Raw genomic sequence first — 25,117 nt, forward strand, 5'->3', positions numbered from 1 at the left:
GTTATACAGTAATACAGTTAGTTACAGTTTTATTTAGAACATTTAAAGCGTTTATATTGAACGTCGTGTCACTTCTGTTCTCTCAGTAATAAGATGTCACATATATAAGTTAATCAGTGTTGGAGCAGCAGCTTTCATGCATCAGGTGTTTTTATTTAAACTTATTTCTACACATTACAGGACATTTACTGAGTCATCCGTCGTTATTGTCTCCTCTAAATGAAGCTGCAGTGAGCGAGGATTCCTCCGTCCGTCTGTGAAGTTGTGTTGATGAATCTACTTCCAGCCTTCTCTCACTGCAGGATAAAAACATGACCCGTCCTCTCTCCTCTGATTGGTTTAGAGCCGTGTCCGTCGCTGCTGCTGCAGAGACACATGGCCGAGCTGCTGAGCATGGACAAAGACATGGCCGCCTCGTTCCTCAACAGCGTCCTGAACCAGCTCAACTGGGCCTTCTCCGAGTTCATCGGCATGATCCAAGAGGTGAGATCAGGAGCAGAAACGCTGCACCTACACATGATGTGGAAACACTGGAATCTACACTGGAAATCAAATAAAACCAGTCAGTTTGAACAACATGAGACTGGAAATATGGAGCCATCACTGGTCCAGTTTTATTTATGTAGAACTTATGTAGAAACTTTGGAAAATCTACCAGAGTTTAGAGTTTGTAATAAATCTTTACTGCAGCAGAAAACCATTTTAATGAAGGAGTTGAGGACGTGATGGATGATTAATGGATTAGTTAATGGTTTTCTCTCCGTTCAATGATCAATAGCAGAGAAATGAGTGAAGCTCTATATTGTCTTTATGATGGAGATACTTTATAATTCTTCATGTTTAGCAGTGAAAGCAGCTCAGCAGAGACTGATGATCTAAGACATGAATTATTGATACATTCTTCACTTTTCTTAAGAGTTCACCGTGGACGTGTTTGTCTCTGAAGTTACTGCATATACTGTAGTGTGTACTACATACTGCATATACTGTAGTGTGTACTACATACTGCATACTGCAGTGTGTACTACATACTGCATATACTGTAGTGTGTACTACATACTGCATACTGCAGTGTGTACTACATACTGCATACTGTAGTGTGTACTACATACTGCATATACTGTAGTGTGTACTACATACTGCATACTGCAGTGTGTACTACATACTGCTTTTCACAGTAGTTTACAGTATGAAACTGTTCAGTGCTGATTAGCAGTATGCTAGTTAGCAGTATGCTAGTTAGCAGTATGGTGATTAGCAGTATGCTAGTTAGCAGTATGCCCTGCTGTTCTGCTTCCTCTTCTGCTCTAAAGACAGATGTGTTGTATTTGTGGGTTTTCCTGGTTTTCCTAAAGATGAACATTTACCTGACAGATGAGTAACACCTGTCTGATGATCAGAAGGAACCAGATTCACCTGCATCCTGTCAGAAGAATGAATTGTGCAATCACATTAGATAAAAACATGAAGTATTTCTGGCATACTGCAGATTCTGCTGTTGTTAGCGTACTACATGCTACAGTTTGGCTAAATCAGGACGTACTGCTGGTATCGTAACTGGTTTCCAGTGCAGACTCTGTACTGGAAAACAAACTTGGGCCAGTGACACAGAGGTGAGATTTATACTTTACTAGATGTGTTTTCAAACAGTTTGTTCAGTTTTGAGAGATGAAGCCTGACTGGTTGGTTCAGTGGTTAACTTCCTCTCCTCTGATGAAGAGCAGCTGAACATTTGTTCTTCATCACCAAACAGCTGATCTGAAGATAAAGGTAGAGGTCACTGATCCAACAGCAGGACCCTCAGAGAGAGAGAGAGAGAGAGTCTCCAGTGGATTGAAAGGAGGTTAAAGACGGCTCGGCTGAGGCGAGCTGATAGCCCCGTCTCTCCCCTCGGCCCCCGTTCGCCTCCTCATCATCCTCATCAGCGTCTGAGGGTCGATTCAGTCCACTTTTACAAACTGTTTCCCGCTAATGAGATTATTTTGGGTTTGAGATAAATCCTCAGTAAGACTCCATGAATCATCCCACTTAGCAGCACTTAGTATCCTAATTGATGATATTCCTGTGGGACGCGCTGGTATTTTCCACCCAGCAGCAGTTTATTGTTCCCTCAGTGACGCTCAGCTCTCAGCTCTTCACTCCACAGCTCAACTGGGAGCAGCAATAATTGCTTTTCTTGTTATTTTTTTGTGAATCTGGTGTCGGGATTTGATTCAGAACAAACTTTTAAAGGATTTTCATACAAAGTAGAGAAATGTTTGTGACTCTTTAATTAAAGAAAGTTAACTGCAGTCATTTAAAAGCACGTCGCAGTCTTCAGCCTGTATGACAACAATGAAGTAAAAGTATCATTTACTGATCAGCGTGACTGGATTCATGACTTTAGTTCAACAAGGTACCAGGTTAGATTTAACATTAGTCTCTGAGTGATGATGCATGAAGACTTAATGAAACACTGAGCTAATTAATAAGTTGTTAAACCTTCATTAAAAAGATGAACATGAGCATCTGTACAGTATGACCCGTTGCATTGTGGGATTGTTTGCAGAACTCTATAAAGAGCTGAAATTCAGACGCTCAAATAAAACGTGAGTCAGTAATTATAATATAATCTGATGGATCAGCTGGTCGTCATAGTGACTGATTGATAAACAGAATTATTGATCTGAAAACAAAGAGTTTTAGGACTGATCTCACCTGAAGCTGCGTGTCAGAGTGGTTTTATTTATGACTTCTATTCATTTGTCTTGTTTTTTTACTCTCTGTCCTCCATCAGATCCAGCAGGCAGCCGAGCGTCCAGAGAGGAACTTTGTGGACACTCGTCAGCTGAAGGTGATCAATAAGACTTCTAGTTAATGAGCTGAACACAACATGAACATGATGATGTTTGTCATCTTTTTAATAACATATAATATAATAAAGTCAGCTGCTGTGATTGGATAGATGCAGCGTTGTTTAACATAATGAACAGTTTCTAATCTGCAGTGTTTGTATTATTATTGCTGCTGCTGATCTGTCTGAAAGAGACAAAAGACAAGGAAGAAAATACTGACCATTAATATATCAATGAATCAATTAGTTGATCACAAAAATGTCCTTGATAATCAAAAAATGTTAAAACATTCACAGTTTCTTGTCAAAATGTGAAGATTTGCTGCTTTTCTCTGTTTTATATCAGAGTGAAATGAAGGCATCAACACAGGAAACTGAGCTGGAACATCTTCCCTCTTAACGATGTCGACATTTAAATTAATGCTTTTTAAAAATGTAGAAACATTCTGCAGGACTGAGACAGTAAAGTCTGGTTCAGACTTTCCACTGTTTTATAAACTAAAAGATTACTCAGTTAATCATAAAATAATTGAACTCTAAGAAGAAAAAGAATAAGTGAGGTCGTCAGTTCTTCAGGACTTGTTAATCAAACACAAGTAAATAAGAATACGAACCAATAAGACGTAATGAAAAACAACCGAACAGAATTTCTCCTTGTTAAAGACGTGTTCAGTGATGCTTCTGCGTCTCAGCTGCTCCGTTGTGTTTCTGCTGCAGGTGTGTGCGACGTGCTTCGACCTGTCGGTCAGTCTGCTGCGTGTGCTGGAGATGACCGTCACTCTGGTTCCAGAGATCTTCCTGGACTGGTCGAGGCCGTCTGCAGAGCTGCTGCTCAGACGACTGGCTCAGGTGATCCGCAGCACTCAGAGATGATGTAGAGTCCCGCTGGAGAGGATGCTCGTCATAGAGAGATAATCATTCACATTGTCAGAAATCTTAAACTCACTAATTAGCTTGTTACATTTATTTATTTAATCTGTACAAAAACTGAAGTGAAAAATGTCCCAGTTCCTCTAAATCCTCCTCGTCTCCTCTGAGACACATTAAAGGACCAGAACGTCCTCGAGCTGCAGGACGAGAGGAAGCAGACTGACTGCATGAAGCTGTAATAATTATTACCTGCAGGTGGTTCATGCTGTCAGTCTACCTGCAGCTCAGAGCTACAGTCACTCTGACACGTTACCAGTCTGACTGGATGTCAACCAGTATGAGTAATAAAACCAGTGAGACAGAGGCAAAGTCTGACTGGATGGGAACCAGTATGAGTAATAATACCAGTAAGACAGAAGCAAAGTCTGACTGGATGGGAACCAGTATGAGTAATAAATGAAAGTTTGATGTGTTTGTCTGCAGCTGCTGAACCAAGTTTTAAACAGAGTGACAGCAGAGAAGAACCTGTTTGATCGAGTCGTCAACCTGAGACTGCCAGGTACACACACACACACACACACACACACACACACACACATATATACACATATATACACACACACACACACACACACACACATATATACACACACACACATATACACACACACACACACACATATATACTCACACACACAGTAATGTCTTATTTAATAATTTTCCGTATACTTTCTGTTAAGGATCAATATGATCGATATGATTCGGGACCAAACAAGTGGGAACCAGAGACACAGAACAGTTTTAAGCATTTTGTTTACTTTCAGTCACTTTAACTGGAACACAAACTGAAGCTCCAATCAGACACATGGTCAGAGACAACGGACACACATGTAATAACAGGTAACCTGATAATAAAGAGGTAATTACTACAGTAATAACAGGTAACCTGATAGTAAAGAGGTAATTACTACAGTAATAACAGGTAACCTGATAGTAAAGAGGTAATTACTACAGTAATAACCTGGTAACCTGATAGTAAAGAGGTAATTACTACAGTAATAACAGGTAACCTGATAATAAAGAGGTAATTACTACAGTAATAACAGGTAACCTGATAATAAAGAGGTAATTACTACAGTAATAAGCAGGTAACCTGGTAATAAAGAGGTAATTACTACAGTAATAAGCAGGTAACCTGATAATAAAGAGGTAATTACTACAGTAATAACCAGGTAACCTGATAATAAAGAGGTAATTACTACAGTAATAACAGGTAACCTGATAATAAAGAGGTAATTACTACAGTAATAACAGGTAACCTGATAATAAAGAGGTAATTACTACAGTAATAAGCAGGTAACCTGATAATAAAGAGGTAATTACTACAGTAATAACAGGTAACCTGATAGTAAAGAGGTAATTACTACAGTAATAACAGGTAACCTGATAATAAAGAGGTAATTACTACAGTAATAAGCAGGTAACCTGATAGTAAAGAGGTAATTACTACAGTAATAACAGGTAACCTGATAGTAAAGAGGTAATTACTACAGTAATAACAGGTAACCTGATAGTAAAGAGGTAATTACTACAGTAATAACAGGTAAACTGATAGTAAAGAGGTAATTACTACAGTAATAACAGGTAACCTGATAATAAAGAGGTAATTACTACAGTAATAACAGGTAACCTGATAGTAAAGAGGTAATTACTACAGTAATAACAGGTAACCTGATAATAAAGAGGTAATTACTACAGTAATAACCTGGTAACCTGATAGTAAAGAGGTAATTACTACAGTAATAACAGGTAACCTGATAATAAAGAGGTAATTACTACAGTAATAACAGGTAACCTGATAATAAAGAGGTAATTACTACAGTAATAAGCAGGTAACCTGGTAATAAAGAGGTAATTACTACAGTAATAAGCAGGTAACCTGATAATAAAGAGGTAATTACTACAGTAATAACCAGGTAACCTGATAATAAAGAGGTAATTACTACAGTAATAACAGGTAACCTGATAATAAAGAGGTAATTACTACAGTAATAACAGGTAACCTGATAATAAAGAGGTAATTACTACAGTAATAAGCAGGTAACCTGATAAGAAAGAGGTAATTACTACAGTAATAACAGGTAACCTGATAGTAAAGAGGTAATTACTACAGTAATAACAGGTAACCTGATAATAAAGAGGTAATTACTACAGTAATAAGCAGGTAACCTGATAGTAAAGAGGTAATTACTACAGTAATAACAGGTAACCTGATAGTAAAGAGGTAATTACTACAGTAATAACAGGTAACCTGATAGTAAAGAGGTAATTACTACAGTAATAACAGGTAAACTGATAGTAAAGAGGTAATTACTACAGTAATAACAGGTAACCTGATAATAAAGAGGTAATTACTACAGTAATAACCAGGTAACCTGATAATAGAGGTAATTACTACAGTAATAAGCAGGTAACCTGGTAATAAAGAGGTAATTACTACAGTAATAACAGGTAACCTGATAATAAAGAGGTAATTACTACAGTAATAAGCAGGTAACCTGATAATAAAGAGGTAATTACTACAGTAATAACAGGTAACCTGATAGTAAAGAGGTAATTGCTACAGTAATAACAGGTAACCTGATAATAAAGAGGTAATTACTACAGTAATAACAGGTAACCTGATAATAAAGAGGTAATTACTACAGTAATAAGCAGGTAACCTGATAGTAAAGAGGTAATTACTCTAGTAATAACAGGTAACCTGATAGTAAAGAGGTAATTACTACAGTAATAACAGGTAACCTGATAGTAAAGAGGTAATTACTACGGTAATAACAGGTAACCTGATAATAAAGAGGTAATTACTACAGTAATAACAGGTAAACTGATAGTAAAGAGGTAATTACTACAGTAATAACCAGGTAACCTGATAATAAAGAGGTAATTACTACAGTAATAACAGGTAACCTGATAATAAAGAGGTAATTACTACAGTAATAACAGGTAACCTGATAGTAAAGAGGTAATTACTACAGTAATAACAGGTAACCTGATAATAAAGAGGTAATTACTACAGTAATAACAGGTAACCTGATAATAAAGAGGTAATTACTACAGTAATAAGCAGGTAACCTGATAGTAAAGAGGTAATTACTACAGTAATAACAGGTAACCTGATAGTAAAGAGGTAATTACTACAGTAATAACAGGTAACCTGATAGTAAAGAGGTAATTACTACAGTAATAAGCAGGTAACCTGATAATAAAGAGGTAATTACTACAGTAATAACAGGTAACCTGATAGTAAAGAGGTAATTACTACAGTAATAACAGGTAACCTGATAGTAAAGAGGTAATTACTACAGTAATAAGCAGGTAACCTGATAATAAAGAGGTAATTACTACAGTAATAACCAGGTAACCTGATAATAAAGAGGTAATTACTACAGTAATAACAGGTAACCTGATAATAAAGAGGTAATTACTACAGTAATAACAGGTAACCTGATAATAAAGAGGTAATTACTACAGTAATAAGCAGGTAACCTGATAATAAAGAGGTAATTACTACAGTAATAACAGGTAACCTGATAATAAAGAGGTAATTACTACAGTAATAACAGGTAACCTGATAATAAAGAGGTAATTACTACAGTAATAAGCAGGTAACCTGATAGTAAAGAGGTAATTACTACAGTAATAACAGGTAACCTGATAGTAAAGAGGTAATTACTACAGTAATAACAGGTAACCTGATAGTAAAGAGGTAATTACTACAGTAATAACAGGTAAACTGATAGTAAAGAGGTAATTACTACAGTAATAACAGGTAACCTGATAATAAAGAGGTAATTACTACAGTAATAACCAGGTAACCTGATAATAGAGGTAATTACTACAGTAATAAGCAGGTAACCTGGTAATAAAGAGGTAATTACTACAGTAATAACAGGTAACCTGATAATAAAGAGGTAATTACTACAGTAATAAGCAGGTAACCTGATAATAAAGAGGTAATTACTACAGTAATAACAGGTAACCTGATAGTAAAGAGGTAATTACTACAGTAATAACAGGTAACCTGATAATAAAGAGGTAATTACTACAGTAATAACAGGTAACCTGATAATAAAGAGGTAATTACTACAGTAATAAGCAGGTAACCTGATAGTAAAGAGGTAATTACTCTAGTAATAACAGGTAACCTGATAGTAAAGAGGTAATTACTACAGTAATAACAGGTAACCTGATAGTAAAGAGGTAATTACTACGGTAATAACAGGTAACCTGATAATAAAGAGGTAATTACTACGGTAATAACAGGTAAACTGATAGTAAAGAGGTAATTACTACGGTAATAACCAGGTAACCTGATAATAAAGAGGTAATTACTACAGTAATAACAGGTAACCTGATAATAAAGAGGTAATTACTACAGTAATAACAGGTAACCTGATAATAAAGAGGTAATTACTACAGTAATAACAGGTAACCTGATAATAAAGAGGTAATTACTACAGTAATGACAGGTAACCTGATAATAAAGAGGTAATTACTACAGTAATAACAGGTAACCTGATAGTAAAGAGGTAATTACTACAGTAATAACCAGGTAACCTGATAATAAAGAGGTAATTACTACAGTAATAAGCAGGTAACCTGATAATAAAGAGGTAATTAATACAGTAATAACCAGGTAACCTGATAATAAAGAGGTAATTACTACAATAATAACCAGGTAACCTGATAGTAAAGAGGTAATTACTACAGTAATAACAGGTAACCTGATAATAAAGAGGTAATTACTACAGTAATACAGGCAACCTGATAATGAAGAGGTAATTACTACAGTAATAAGCAGGTAACCTGATAGTAAAGAGGTAATTACTACAGTAATAACAGGTAACCGATAGTAAAGAGGTAATTACTACAGTAATAACAGGTAACCGATAGTAAAGAGGTAATTACTACAGTAATAAGCAGGTAACCTGATAGTAAAGAGGTAATTACTCTAGTAATAACAGGTAACCTGATAGTAAAGAGGTAATTACTACAGTAATAACAAGTAACGATAGTAAAGAGGTAATTACTACAGTAATAACAGGTAACCTGATAGTAAAGAGGTAATTACTACAGTAATAAGCAGGTAACCTGATAGTAAAGAGGTAATTACTACAGTAATAACAGGTAACCTGATAATAAAGAGGTAATTACTACAGTAATAAGCAGGTAACAGCTTGGTATTAACTACAGCTATATTCTGCTAATATTAGAGAGAAAAGTTACCAACAGTTTATAAAGTAGAGAAAAATAAAACCACATAGAAGTGTTCAGTAAAAGCACAGTAACACGTAGGAAACAACACACTGACCTGCTGACAATAATCAGCTTCTATCAGCATCATATTCTGATGACAGATGGTAATATGTCGACATTAATGCAGTAATTCCCTCATAATCACATCGAGATAATAAAGCTTCATGTTGTAAATAGTCTGTCTGCTGATTTGACAGTAAATGAGCTTAATGAACATCAGCTGATGACTCAGTAAATATCCATATATTATTATAAACTCTTTATTATTGTAAACATTTCACATTTTCTTCATATAATGTCACTTTATATTTAATATATAAGAGATTCTCTGGATTGATTCATTGGAATTGGAACATTTCCTGTATAATAAGTCTATAATTTACAGATTTCCTTCTAAAAATGTTCTTTAAGTTTCAGTTACAGACCAGTTAATGAATAGGAATTGTAAGAAAGGATGAAACACATTAAAGAAAGGCCACCTGCTGAGATCTGGGACCAGTTAAACCAGTGAGTCAGTCACACAGGAAGAAAAATCTGATTGTGCAGATTTCTTGCTGAGAAAGTTATTATTCTGCTTCTGATGGCGCCGTGCGGCTCCTCTGAAGATCTGCTGTTCAAGGTGTTTCTGGGAGATGAAGGTTTGAAGAGTGTGAAAGATAATCTGCCCTGCAGCCGTCGGTTGAGAGGAAGGAAGAAGGATTGATGATGCAGAAGCTTTGTGACAGTTCACTGTGATATCACTGAGGCCTGCTGCTGAACATGATGGAGGAAATATGTTACCGATCAATTAAAAAATTAGCTGGATGTTCACGATGACTTATAGACAATTAACTGAGTCATCATGTGACCAACAGATCACTATAAACACCATCTGCACATCTTCATCAACCCTTCTTCAAAATGATTACATATAAAATACCATTACTCTCAATAACATATATACATATATACATATAAACTCATATATATACATATAAACTCACATATATATACATATACTCACATATATATACATATACTCACATATATATACATACACTCACATATATATACATATATACACATAAACTCACAGTCATCTTTCATCTTCAAACCATCAATGAGTAAAAAAGTTTCATCTTTCAGTTCAGAAACAAAAACTCTTCTTTCAGCCTCATCGTTCAAACTAAACAGTTTATTTACATAATTTCCAGTATTTGACATTAATGAAAAAACAATCTCCATCTGCATATATATTATATATATACACACACATACATACATACATACATATATACATATATACATATATGTATGTATGTAAACGTAGCACAAAAAGTAAGGAAATTAGTGTTTGGTAGATTATTTCTTTGTTGTAACGATGCTTCTTGGCAATCGGGTGCCTGATTGGCAGCACCTGTGAGCGTGGGCCCTGCTACAGTGGTCAGTAGGTGGCTGACTTGTGACAAATGCTGGTTGAAGAATGGGATGCCATCCCACAGCAGTGTGTGACCAGGCTGGTGACCAGCATGAGGAGGAGGTGCCAGGCTGTTGTGGCTGTGTATGGTTCTTCCACACGCTACTGAGGCTCCTGTTTGTTAAATCAATAAATTGTTAAATTGCCAATATGTCTTCAAACTTCAATCATCCAATCCACCAAACACCAAACAAGAGTCAATGGCAGAATAAGCTGTTTGGCATTGGCAGAGAAGATTTGGCAAATTTTTCATGGGCGCAACCCACATCCCCTATCCACCTATATGAACCCCCACTGCCAGAAATCTAGGAGTACTGTTTGATTCATTTCTAGAACTAAGCCAATGCTCTCCCACTCTGACCTTGAACAAATCATCCACGCTTTCATTTTCTCCAGACTAGATTACTGTAACTCTCCTTTCCAGCATAAAACAAAAATCCCTCTCAGCAGCAGTTCGGCTTCTTACCGGTTTAAACAGATCACATCACCCCGATCCTGGCTTCTCTCCATTGGCTCCCTGTTCATTTTACAATTGATTTTAAGATTTTACTGATCACTTTTAAAGCTTGTCTGGGTCTGGCTCTAAGCTACATAACAGAAATACTGACCCTGTATGAGGCAGCCTGCAGCCTTAGATCCTCAGGCGGGGCCCTTCTGGCTGTTTTAAAGTCGAGGTTTAAATCTAAAGGTGATCGTGCTTTTGCCATCAGGGCCCCTCGGCTTTGGAACAACCTGCCTGAGGAGATAAGGCTGCAGAATCAGTAACTTCTTTTGAATCACGTCTTAAAACCCATTTTTACAGACTTGCTTTTATTTAATGTCGTCTTTCGAGCATCTTTGTATTGTCTTTTAATCTTTTTATCATCTCTCTATTGTTTTTCTGTGTTGTGTCTTTGCTTTGCATTGTGCTACTTTTGCTTTGTCTGTCAAAGCATTTTGTAAACTCTGTTTTTAAAGATGCTATATAAATAAAGATATTATTATTATTATTATACTCAGCTCAGCTGCTCATCCCATCAATGCATGTTCCTTACAAATGTGGCACCATTTAAAAGGGAAATAAACAGGCTTTCCAACGGTTTAAGATCTATTGCCAAGAAGCATCGTTACAACAAAGAAGTACTCTACTAAACACTAGTTTCCTTACTTTTTGTGCTATGTGTTATATATATATATATATATATATATATATCCGTCTCTGAGCTAAATGTCCATGTTGATCAGCTACCTGAAGTCGTCAGTGCAGGATGTGTGTTTGTGCTGCAGGTCTGGAGAGTGTGGACCACTACCCCATCCTGGTCGCTGTTACTGGCATCCTGGTTCGAATCCTGGTGGACGGAGACAGACAGGGGTAGGACAGGTTTTCTTTTACCCATAATGCACCTGAGCTGTGTGCTTTTATCCAGCTGCTTCTCTGCTGAGGGGAACCTTCACTGCAACATTCAGCTCTTTTGGTTGTTGGTTGCAGCAACAAGCTCTTCGTTACATGTTTCTGGTGACTTTTCTCATTTTTGTTAACACTTTATTTTGCAGGTCCTTTAATTTTATAGTCATTTACAGGTATTTAACAGGTAATGTTTGGGACATTTTACAGAGAGGTGGTGCAGTTTGGTATCAATTATTTTAAAAACTGAAGTGTTAAGTTGGTTTAATTGGTGCCGATTCATTATATTTGGGTTCATATGTTGTTAATTTGTAAAAATTCTTATAAATGACACTTATTTGTGTCTTTAATGAGCAGGTTTCCTGTCCTGACGATGAGCAGTTACACAGCAGCAACTACACACTGTCAGTTAAAGAGTCTCATTTATTAAGAATTCTGCAAATTAACAACTACATGAGCCTAAATATAACGAGTGGGCGCGTAACAAATGGCTCCATCATTTCTGTAAAATGTCCTGAAAATTAACTGTTAAATACCTTCAAATTATTCAGAACATTTCCAGGAAATGACTGTAAAATGAAAGGATCTGTAATAGACTTTTCTGCAGCCGTCCCTCTGCTGTGCGTTTTTGGAAACGTTCCTGAGTTTGTGTGCCGTGTATAATGTGTGAGCGTCATGCAGCCGACGCTGAAGGCTTTTCATCAACATGTGATTGAGCTTTAATTAACACGGCCGTCCCTCCAGTGACACGGCTGTGAGGAAGAATAACTCTCCCGCCAAATTACAGTGTGAAGGTCTGCTGACAGTCTGTGCCGATAATAAATCAGCTTTGTTCAAATGAGTTTTGGGAAATGTCCCCTTTAGGCCACCCATACTTTGAAGTGTGCGCTCTCATGGCGCTGTGCGGTGCATTATTTGGATTAAAGCATCTTCAGAACTGTGTTTAACGGCATCCTGATGTGGCTGAAGGGTGTTTGTCTGCGTGGTTAACGGGATAACTGGGTTCCAGCGACGTTTTAGCCTCGTTTCACTGCTTCAGAGGCGTCAAAGAGACACTTTGGTTTCACACATAAACACACTCACACACTCATATTCCAGGGTGTTGATGAGCTGCAAGTTTGGAGGAAATTGAATTACCAGACGGTAAAAGCTCCGGTTGGTGCCAAAGGAACCACCGACTGACAGGAAACGCTGGCGCATTTTGAGACTGAATCTTTTCTCTCAACTCATTTGCTGTTTGTCACATGATGTGAGACTGAGACACCAGAGTCGTCCTGGGTTTATATTCTTCAGCATGATAGTTTATCCACTGATTGTCATTCCTATTTGCTCACATCGTATTTGAAGCTGGATATTAATTGATTATGTATTTATTGGAAGTTGAAAACGGAGCTACAACCAATAATCGATTAACGGACAGAAAATTAATCATTAACTAATCTAATCTTGTTTTTGGTTAATTAAAAATGTCAAATATTTGCTGGTTTCAGATTCTTATTGGTGAAGATTTAAAGTAGAATTGTTTTGATTTTCTATATTTTTCTTCATGTTTGGATCCAAACCAACAATGAACTGATCTACTAACCAGTATTGTGTTTGTATCAAAGCTGATAATTCTGATTAAAAACACGTCACCGCTGCACTGGGTCACATGTTCCTTCATCACGTTAGTTTGACTAATAACAGCATCACGTTTTCAGTCTCCAGAGAGTAGTTCTGTGTACGGCAGACGCTACTGAGCATGTGCAGGAACACGCTTCTGTTTACAACCTCTGACTTTATAAAACATTATACTTTTGTCAAAGAACTTCAGTATAAAGTCAGAGGTTGTTTAACTGCAGCACAACAAGCTGTAAACAGAAGCGTGTTCCTGCACATGCTCAGTAGCGTCAGCCGTACACAGAACTACTCTCTGGAGACTGAAAACGTGATGCTGTTATTTGTCTTTGGAGCCGTTTCTAAAAACATATTTATCATTGAAAGGTTTTCTTTGTTGTTAATGACAGTAAACTGATTGTCTTTGAGTTCTGGACTGTTGGACGAACATAAAAAGATATGAAGACGTCAACTCTGAAATTCTAACAAACATTTTGTACAATTTCCTGACATTCAATAGATAATCTGCTGTGATCACTGTGGTTTTACTAGTGAACCTTATTTCCTGCGGTGGCTTTGAGCGAATGAGGAGACGATACTGAGATGAGACAGAAGCTGTCAGGTGAAAGTAACATGAGACGGACACGTGGACGTAAAGAGACGCAGGTCTGAAAGCGACTGACACTGACAGCACTTAAAGATGTTTGTTGTGTCAGTTAATCAGCTGTAAGTGAATGTTTCTGTTGTCATTTTTAGTGAAACTGTCTCTTCGGGTCTCCCTCTCTGTCCGTCGCGCCTCCAGCTGGCTTCACTCTTCCTCTCTGTTCTCTCGCCGTTCGTCAGGAAATTGACTGGATTGTCTCTGCATGTCCCCCCCCCCCCCCCCCCAGCCGGTTAATATGTGAGCCTCAGCACTTAATAATTCTCCTCCTTCTATAAAAGCTCTGTCAGTCGGGCTCATCCTGGACGTCGCTCAGCCAGTCACAGATTAATGGCGGTGAGTGATGTGACTGTAATGGGCTGCAGGCACTGATGTTACAGGCTGATAGGATCCCCTCATTTACTTCCTGTAACTACACAGGATGGATGAGAGGAAACGTCACGCACGCTTCCATGTTTAAACACCAGCAGAGAGACAACAGAACAGTAAGAAATCAGTGTGAAAAGTGTCTCCTGTTGTCTGAGATGTAAACAGACTGAGTGAATAAATGAATCATGTGACTGAAAACATCAGATCTGTGTAGAGCGATGATGATGATGAGGAGACTGTAACCTTCTGAAAGGAAGGATGTGTGATGATATCGTTCAAAGGAAGAGCTGGCGAAGTTCTTATTTTGTAGACGTTTATTAGACGATGGCCATCGGGTCCATTCCATGTACAAAGATGGTCTGGGCACCGTACCCCTGTCGGTGCATAGCTTATATGGGGTTACACATCTGTATCTCATCACATGAATAACATAGGTTTTCCATGTGCACTAGGTCAGTTGGGAGCCATCCATCATGTAATTGACAGCTACCTCACAACATATTATGTGTCACAACAAACCACATCTGGAACAGTTCCAAACTTGACCATGGATCCATTGTTTGTATTTCTAAGGTCCCCTGAAGGGCCATACCATATTACCTAAGGTGACATGCAGACTCTGAAATGTTTATGCCACATGTCCAACACCCAAAATCAATGAAGTACATAGGGTCAGATAAAAATCATACTAACACCTTCCTCACATCAATGCATGAAACTAACAGAAATGTCATATTTCCATCATGTTTTCCATCGTTTCAGCTTTGACTGTCGCTCTTTTAACAACGTCGTCTCGTCGCGTCTCTTCTTCTGTGGCGGTTTAACGGCAGCGACTGGAGAATTAGCGCCACCTGCTGTTCATCTGCTAATATGCACACAGCAGCAGTGGATGGAAACAAACATTCAGGACATTTTGTTTTGCTGATATTCAGGAAATGGCTGACTTGTCTGCCAACTGAAAAGATGCTAAAAGGAGCAAATTTACTCCTCGTCCGACTGTCTGATCATGTCTGTAGTCAAAGATGTGTGCGCACCAGATTAGCCAAATATAATGATTATAACTAGAGCTGATCAGAGCTGATCCTAATGATCAGTATCAGCTGTAATATAGCTGATCAGATGTTACAGCCGCTCTCCTCCACAGAGCAGCACGTCACCGCACATCAGAGTCAACATCAGAGAAGAAAAGCTGCAGCTTCTCACGCTGAGCGTCACTTTCAGCTCATATCAACCTTCGTTCTGTGAGTCGCCTGATGACAAAATGAAACTCGTCCGTTGTCGGTTTGTGTGTCTGTACTCGACCAAAGATCCTCTGTGAGGGAAGACGCTCCACTCTGTAACACCACTGGACGATCAGAGTGTTTCTGTAGTTCCAACAGAGTGAGACGTCTTCTCTCTAGAGGATCAGGAGTTATATATTCTCAGATCAATACTTTACACTGATTAATCAATAGTTTTACACCAGGACCTTCAGGACTGGCTTATATCTGTATCATTACTCAGATATGACTCTGTGTCATTTAGGTCACTATCAGGCTTAATATAGATACTATAATATTTAAAGGATATCCGTAGTTATTACATTTCCTCTCAGGAAAAGAGACGTGATGTTGACATTCTGTGTTGGTGCCACCTACTGCTGCTGTTTACTGTGAACCACACTGCAATGAAGCAGTCACTGTATGATTGACTGCTCATGAAAAATGCTTCGTAAATATTCAGCTGCAGTGGACATTTTCCACTCTAACAAATGAGGCGGTGCAGTAGCTGTGGCCCAAAACCTCCACCGCCACACCGGCTGAACACAGTTCTCCCGTCAGCACAGCTCACAGCAAAGGATGAAGCAGGAAAAGGGACTGCAGAGAAGTTGAATTTGTGTCACATTCTGTCTACAAATGATCACAAAACACCCAAATATATGAATCCATGCTTGTGTCTTAGTCCAGGTAGGAGCTGTGAAACTAAATGTAATAAACTGTAGATGTAGAAGAGAAGCCAAAGATCATAAGAAGAAGAAGAAAGCAGCCAGATGTGATGATTCTGAGGATGAAGCTGTTTAATAGAATCTGTTTTCATGTTAAAGATTCGTTCATACTGTCAAACAATATTTACTCCTTGTTGCTGAGTCAGATGTTCAGATTGATTCCTCTGTCATGTCTGTAAGTTACACTGAGACACACTCAGTCTCAGACTGTCTCAGTTTATCTCAGTGTATCTCAGTGTGTCTCTGATTATCTCAGTGTGTCTCAGTGTATCTCAGTGTGTCTCAGTGTATCTCAGTGTGTCTCAGTGTGTCTCAGTGTATCTCAGTGTGTCTCAGTGTGTCTCAGTGTATCTCAGTGTGTCTCAGTGTGTCTCGATGTGTCTCAGTGTATCTCAGTGTGTCTCAGTGTATCTCAGTGTATCTCAGTGTGTCTCAGTGTGTCTCAGTGTATCTCAGTGTGTCTCGATGTGTCTCAGTGTATCTCAGTGTGTTTCAGTGTGTCTCAGTGTATCTCAGTGTGTTTCAGTGTATCTCAGTGTGTTTCAGTGTATCTCCGTGTATCTCAGTGTGTCTCAGTGTATCTCAGTGTGTCTCAGTGTGTCTCAGTGTATCTCAGTGTGTTTCAGTGTATCTCAGTGTATCTCAGTGTGTCTCAGTGTATCTCAGTGTGTTTCAGTGTGTCTCAGTGTGTCTCAGTGTGTCTCGATGTGTCTCAATGTGTCTCGATGTGTCTCAGTGTATCTCAGTGTGTCTCGATGTGTCTCAGTGTATCTCAGTGTGTCTCAGTGTGTCTCAGTGTGTCTCAGTGTATCTCAGTGTATCTCAGTGTGTCTCAGTGTGTCTCAGTGTATCTCAGTGTGTCTCAGTGTATCTCAGTGTGTCTCAGTGTATCTCAGTGTGTCTCGATGTGTCTCAGTGTATCTCAGTGTGTTTCAGTGTGTCTCAGTGTATCTCAGTGTGTCTCAGTGTGTCTCAGTGTATCTCAGTGTATCTCAGTGTATCTCAGTGTATCTCAGTGTGTCTAAGTGTATCTCAGTGTGTTTCAGTGTGTCTCAGCGTGTCTCAGTGTATCTCAGTGTATCTCAGTGTATCTCAGTGTGTCTCAGCGTGTCTCAGTTTATCTCAGTGTGTCTCAGCGTGTCTCAGTTTATCTCAGTTTATCTCAGTGTGTCTCGATGTGTCTCAGTGTATCTCAGTGTATCTCAGTGTATCTCAGTGTGTCTCAGTGTGTCTCAGTGTGTCTCAATGTATCTCAGTGTGTCTCAGTGTGTCTCGATGTGTCTCGATGTGTCTCAGTGTGTCTCAGTGTGTCTCGATGTGTCTCAGTGTGTCTCAGTGTGTCTCAGCGTGTCTCAGTTTATCTCAGTGTATCTCAGTGTATCTCAGTGTGTCTCAGCGTGTCTCAGCGTATCTCAGCGTATCTCAGTGTATCTCAGTGTGTCTCAGTTTATCTCAGTGTGTCTCAGTGTGTCTCAGTGTGTCTCGATGTGTCTCGATGTGTCTCAGTGTGTCTCAGTGTGTCTCGATGTGTCTCAGTGTGTCTCAGTGTGTCTCAGTGTGTCTCGATGTGTCTCAGTGTGTCTCAGTGTGTCTCAGTGTGTCTCGATGTGTCTCAGTGTGTCTCGATGTGTCTCAGCGTGTCTCAGTGTGTCTCAGTGTATCTCAGTGTATCTCAGTGTATCTCAGTGTATCTCAGTGTGTCTCAGTGTGTCTCAGTGTGTCTCAGCACTTCTGTTGCCTAATTGGACATTAGGAGAAATACACTGAGTTGAAACTGATGGTTGTTGGTGTGTGTGCTGTTAGTGTGTTAAAGGAAGTCCTGTCAGTGTTGTGAGTGTTGACTGATCTCGTCGGGTCGTTGTGCAGTTTGAGTTTCTTTCCTTCCTGTTCGGTCTCTTCTCTGTATACATCATGTGTGGCCTCTTTCTGTCATCTCTTCTGTTCAAGCAATCGACTGACTTTTGTCTTTTATCAGGCAACATACAGCAATAACTGTCTTGTTGGTGTATATTCGTGCATAAATAGACTCTCACGCTCATTAATTTGAATGTTGGTGGTATTTTTTCTTTCATGTTGTCACCTCGTCCACTCCTGTCACCAGTCTGTACTGTCTGTACTGCCAAATATCTGTTTTAATCAGTTTAAACGCCAAATATACACCTGCTGTATGCTGAAAAAAGCCACTAAAGCCATCTGTTAGCCAGCAGCTCAGAGGACATTAAAGCATTTAACATTTGCTTTAAAGGGACAACAGACAGTCATAAACAGGATTTACAATGACACAGACTTTATTTTAATAAAAGCAGCTCTGTAATTCTTGGGCAGTTCACTCAGTCAAAAACAAAAACACATTTAAATTATTTAAAAGTTGTTATTTGACGTTTTCTGTAACTTTAAATGTTTTGCACAGAAACATCACACATCTTTTTACATATTAATGAGGAAGAAACACTGATGACTGATGGTCTTATCAGAAGCATCCGCAGTAGAAGTTGTGATGAAGATATTTGCAGAGTGTTGTGGAGCAGAACACTGCAGTGATGTGATGCCACAGGAAGGCTCGCTGCACATTAACGGACTCTGGTGTGACCAGTGACGTCATAATAAAGGCAAAGACTCGCTGGTCCTGGTTATGTCATCATGTGGAGATGATTCTGCATGATTACAGCAGCAGTGGTTGGTTGTTGGTGTCGGTGCAGTTTGAAATGATGTGTTGTGATTACAGATGTTTCCTCTGTTTTATATCCTGTTTCATCTGCAGACTCGTGACACTGAGTTGTCTTTAATGTGTTTAATGAGTTTAGTTTTTGGAGGCTGTGGTTCATGAATCAGCACTTTTTGCTGGAAGTGTCTCTGTCCTGCTCTGCCAATGGATGTCTTCTGCAGGACTTACAGCCCACGTTGTGCTTTTTCTTCATGTTAATTTGTTCTTTAAAAGTAAAGTTTGACTAAATGTGACCGTGTTCTCGTCTTCTCAAGTGTCTTATCCTAAAATCTGAGCTGAATCATCAGAGTTACTTTAGATTATCAGCCGACGTGCTGCTGAAAAACACCATGATTTTATTATTTTAACACCTTTAACCGCAGAGACGCTGGCTGATCCATCATCACAGTCACACGCGCCATAGTTGATCAGTTTTTATTAAGAACACCAACATATAGATAGATAGATATTACTTTATAATAGTATATATATATATATACTATATATAATATAGTTCATAGAGTCTCATTCAGACTGGATGAACAACACAGTGTGTACTCTGCAGGATATCAGGATCTGAGCCTCGTTTCATGATCAGTCTTCGAGGTTCAGAGCGTTTCTGTGACTGTACATTTTAAAGTCACCTGTATGACTGTGAGATGTTCTGTTTACTGAAGGTACAGACTGTTGTAAACAACACAAATACATGTTTTATGCTTGAAATAGTTGAGTATGAACAGGAAGCTTCTGTTCCTGGGTGGAAGCCAGTTCAAGAAAGTAAACTTTTAATGAAGCTGCTGAAGATTCAAACTAAAGTGAAGCAGTTTGATGAAGATGCGTCATTCGGTCATCATCATGTCTGTATCAGACAAGTGTGAAGTAAACAACATACAGACCATAAATAGAAAGAAAAGAGAAGATACAGAAACCTGAATATATACCAGCGAGGAAGTCGCATTTCAGGCAGAAGAGATGAAGATATAATTTAAGCAGAGGAAGAGGAGGAAGAGGAGGAAGATGACGACACAAACTGGCAGATTCATTGTTTGTGTGTGTTGGTTTAGTTTTACTTTCTAATTTAAACATCAGCATCACTTGTTTTACATCCAAGATCATCAGTGTTCATGAAAAAGAGACTTAAATCGAACAAAAACAATGAAAACTTGAATAAAAAGTTGTTTTTGGTTCCTCCTGCAGCTTCTTCACATGTTCTCAGTCTCCTCCGAGTGATGAGGAGTCATCTCTAAAAGCATCTTCAGTACCGAGTTCTGGTAAACATATTTTAAACTTACAAAGGTTTGTAAGATGGATTTGATCTGTTTAGCCTTGAGATGCTTTTGGGAAACAAGGATGAAGCCAGAAATCACCACAAGAGAAAGATGAAGAGTCAAAACTCATCTTCCTCCTCAGAGTCACGACTGAACACAGACACGAAACCGTCGTCTCTGATGTCATCAACAATAAACCTCCATTAATCCACTGAGACGCCAGAGAAAACAGAAGCTGAGAATCATCTTCAGTATGATCAGTGATAGTTGTCTGAACATCATGTGACACAGCTGACAGCCGAGTCACATGACTTTAACAAAGACTGTTTGACTAAATGTGAACTAATCAGGTGTGAAAACGTGTGTGAAAGAGAACAGCAGCTCCGACCTGCAGCTGACGTTCCAACTGACCATCTGCTCAGCTTTAACGGGTCTTTTATTTGTTTCTGTCGTCATGTTGATTGAAACAGTATATAGATATACGTTGCTGTTAGCATGTTTCCATCTGTCACATCAGCAAAAACATTTTCACACAAAATGTCACTCTGAGCGGATTAAATAGAAAAATGAGCCACAGACAGAGAAGTGAGACTCACCTCATCTCCTCTATATGACACATACAGTAGATTCCTAACAGCTGCGCAATCTGCTGTGTGAAAGTTTAATACTGTACTTTAACTACAAAGTGCTGGAACAAATAGATCAATAATACGTCTGTGACTGTTATTCAGGCCAGATTCTCTCTTTTAAAGCACTTAGGGGGAAATTGAAGGAAAGCATTAGTGTGTATTTAATGGAGCTTTTTAGATTGTTCTCACAGCAACATCATGAACACACATTAGTTTAGTGGCCTGTGATCCAATCCATCAAGGACTCTTCTTTAGTCTCCCCTGAACCTCACTGCTGCCATTACTGTGTCCTCACATTATGGGATGTATTGACCAGTGCCTATAGAACACATCAGCATACATCCTGCTGACGCCATGAGGAACGATGCAAAACAACAAACAACAAAATAAAAACAAACAAAAAAGAGATGCAGGGATTTCTGACAGAGAGGTGAAAGAGATAAAAGATGAAAGAGTGAGTAAGCTGTGCTGTGATGCAACCTCGTCGACGTCTACATGAAGCCACTAAATTCTAAAATATCATTTTGTGCAAAAACAACCTGCGTCTCCTCCTACTGGGCATGTGCAGAGGACAGACGAGCAGGTCAGCCACAGAAAACCAGCGAAGAAGAAACGGTGTTCTGTATCTTCACATCTACACACTCCGGAGGAGGTTTTAGAAAAGTAGAGAAATAAGAGAAGAGATGCATTTCTGAGTTTAGCAGCTGCTGAACCACAGTGACGATCTTCCAACAGAAACACTGGAGGTGACACAGAAACAGAGCAGCAGGTCTTTGAAGGAAGTAGAAACTGAAGAAGTTTGTCCACCTAAAATAAAAATGTGTCTCCAGTCTGAATAACCGACAGCATATAAACACCTGCGAACACACGTGAAGAAGACACATCACAGTCTGACGTCTACAGTGTTTTAGTCATGAAAGGGTTCAGATGGATTTCCATAAAGAACATTTGGAGACTCCATGTTTTTCCTGACAGCTGATGGAGTTAATGAGGTCAGACAGTCTCCAGTAGAGGCTGAAGACAGCAGCCTTTCATGTTTTTATTGGAAACGATAGTGAAGCTATGAAAACTCAATCGGACAACAAATTTAACGAGAATTATAACAAATATGGAAAAACTGGATTCCATGAACAAGAACTGGAGCGAAGGCAGGAATGCTGTTAGCTGTGTGAGCATAGACTGTAAAAAAATATGGACGTCGTCACCGTGACGTCACCTGTTGGTTTGTGAACTGCCGTTCTGAAGCCTCGAGTGTAGCGGTTTGACCGTCGCCATCTTGGATTTGGCCGTCGCCATGTTTGATTTTTGGAGCCAGAAGTGACCATATTTGGACGAGAGGGTGGAGTTGATCATAGCGCTAGCTGTTAGCGTGGTTAGCACGGTGCATTTACAATCTATAGTTAACGGTGATCATGCTAATGCTAATGCTAATTCTTGCTAGTGAAAAACAGGCCTAAAACCGTTAAAACAAAATGTACTTATCGGAAAAACTGATCATCTGACTCATTGATGGGTCTTTTATTGAACAAGACTGTTTTTAGGTGATCACAATGTTACAGTTAACTTTCGTGAACTGAAAACACTGTGAAATAGCAGCAGCTACGTCTGTACAAGATGGTTACGTTATATAATCAACATTGTCGCCATGGTAGCAACTTGTCAATCACAATGTAGCCACACCCTAAAGCATACGCTGTTTTATCATCTAATTTACTATAAATCGGACCATAATTTACAAAATGAACAACATGCTGTATTGAAGACGACTTGAAACTAGTGATTGAGATCATAAACTCATCAGGAAACAGTTCACTGAGGTAATAAATCAGGAGAGAAGTAGGATCATTTTCTCATAGACTTCCATACAGTCAGACTTCTTTTTGCAGCCAGCGGAGTCGCCCCCTGATGGCCGTTAGATAGAACGCAGCCCCGGAGGTTGTCGCTTGTGTGTGAGGCTCAGCGGTGTTTCCAGCTACATGCTAACGTCAGCAGCCGACCCGTCTGATGAAACGTAATGTTCTTCATGTCTGCACCTCAGATATTCACAACGGCTCCTCTTGTCTTTCTGCCTTTTGGGTTATTTAACATTTTAGCACAAAAACAACTTGTTGTCTGTTTGTCTTGACTTAATGTTTCCACCTGAGCTCAGCCTATGAGGACGCTCTGTGTGAAAACATCTCAGCACCATGATGAATAAGTAGCTTGTATTTCGTTAGCATAGTTAGCATGGTTCTCCTGTTGTCTCCATCAGTGTGTAACATCTTCATCTCTCAGAGGAAAGACAGGAAGTCAGTCTGATGCAAACCAACACATTTATGAAGCAACGATTAGTTAATTTATTAGTTGCCAACTATTAAATTAATCACCAACAATTTTCATAATCAATTAATTGTTTTAAGTCATTTTTTAAAGAAGAAAAAGTCCAAATTCTCTGATTCAGCTTCTTAAATGTGAATATTTTCTGGTTTCTTAGTTTCTATGACAGCAAAAAACTGATTAATCAAGAAAATAATCAACAGATTAATAGATGATGAAAATAATCTTAATATTCTGCCTCCTCATGTGTGTTAATGAGGTAAACAAAATATTAGCAACACTTTTCAATAACATGCACTATAATGCAGTTCAGCACCACCCACTACCACCTCAACAATAAACATAAACAACAACAAAAACCCCCTAACCTGTAACCATGGTAACTGGGCAGAAAGAAAGATGTGAAACAAAGCTGGAGTCTCACAGTGCTCAGAAGAAACAAGAATAAGACGTGAATTAGATTTGCTGCTGTGAAAAATATGAAGCTAAATGTTAATGAACTTCCTTTCTGTGTGTTTGCTGCTGCAGCTCAGTCCTACACTGATTAAACAGCCTCGAGCTGTGTTCTGAACTCATTTCATGTCCTAATGCATCTCACATGCTGCCTGCGTTCGCTGCGGCCACTCGTGGGTGTTGAAGTGTTTGCATGTAATAAATCAGCGAGAGGCAGCAGGTTTCTCCGGGCCACTTCTGTTCTCCTGCACACCTGTGTACACCTGACATCTGTAGAAATAAAACCTCCTGTTTCCCATCACGCTGCTTCTTTTAACAGCTTCTAACACCGACGAGCTGGAAGAACAACGTCAGACCTTTCACCTTCCGTCACTAAAAACACTGATTACATCTGTGACGGTTAAAGGGTCAGGCTGGTAGCTTAGCAGCATGCTTCCCCACGCAATGAATCCTGCTCACTTCCTCCTGCTGACTGCAGTCAGACCAGAAACGTCTTCCTTCATGGTTCCTCTTTAGAAAAGAGGGAAAGTTTAAGATGACAGACCTTCAAGTGAGTCTCCTCTCAGTCTGCTGTCGCTGCACAAATCAAGTCTGTTCCAGAAAACTGCAAATGAAGCTATAAATGTGTTTTTGCCTTTTGGAAAAACACATTAGTTCAACTACACATTGTTGCATAATCATGAAAATATCTGATGAGTCTAAAATAATTCAGTAAGCAGCAGATTTAATTTGAGTAATTTGTCTTTCCACTGTGAGAAAATGCGCTGAGTCATGTTGAGCTGCTGCAGGTCGCAGGACGCTGGCGGCTGCAGCTGCTCTGACGACCTCGCCGTAAATAAAACGTCACAACTACCAGACAAAACAGACTGAAGATAATCTGATCTGTTTGTGTTTGTTGGTGAGAGTTGAAGTTCGAGGAGCTAACGCCGGCTAGCAGCAGTCTGCAGATATCAGACTGAAACACAAACATGTTTAGTGATTTAGTGATTTAGTGAACTGAAGCAGCTGAACTCTGGACTAACAACCAGGCAGGTCGTCCTCTTGATATCTGGGCGGAGAGGAGCTTCTTCCTGTGTTGATGTTCTCACTCTCACCTCAGACACATCTGACCAATGAGAGGAGAGAACGTTCCTTCTTCCAACTTTACCAACTCATCCGCCTGCAGGTGTTTTATTATTGTTGCTCATGACGTCCTAAAGAATATGATGCATGAACCCTCCCCGACCCTCATCATGTGTTTGTTCATTATTGCTTCAATCTTTGGTGTTTTATTTT

General features: G+C 39.0%; 1 protein-coding gene across 3 annotated transcripts in view; it reads left to right on the forward strand.

Moving 5' to 3' along the window:
- The window catches only part of LOC137180858 (E3 ubiquitin-protein ligase RNF123), a 152,243-nt gene that overhangs the window by 51,299 nt on the left and 75,827 nt on the right, over nt 1-25,117 (forward strand). For all 3 annotated transcript variants that reach the window (XR_010928065.1, XM_067586125.1, XM_067586126.1), the window contains exons 32-36: nt 344-483; nt 2,777-2,833; nt 3,551-3,682; nt 4,187-4,262; nt 11,745-11,829. Coding sequence is in view for 2 of the 3 variants with exons in the window: in XM_067586125.1 (XP_067442226.1) it covers nt 344-483; nt 2,777-2,833; nt 3,551-3,682; nt 4,187-4,262; nt 11,745-11,829 (490 nt within the window). In the remaining variant the exon portion in view is untranslated. The remainder of the gene's footprint in view (nt 1-343; nt 484-2,776; nt 2,834-3,550; nt 3,683-4,186; nt 4,263-11,744; nt 11,830-25,117) is intronic.

Source organism: Thunnus thynnus, chromosome 4 (genome assembly GCF_963924715.1).
Source record: "Thunnus thynnus chromosome 4, fThuThy2.1, whole genome shotgun sequence".
NCBI lineage: Eukaryota > Metazoa > Chordata > Actinopteri > Scombriformes > Scombridae > Thunnus > Thunnus thynnus.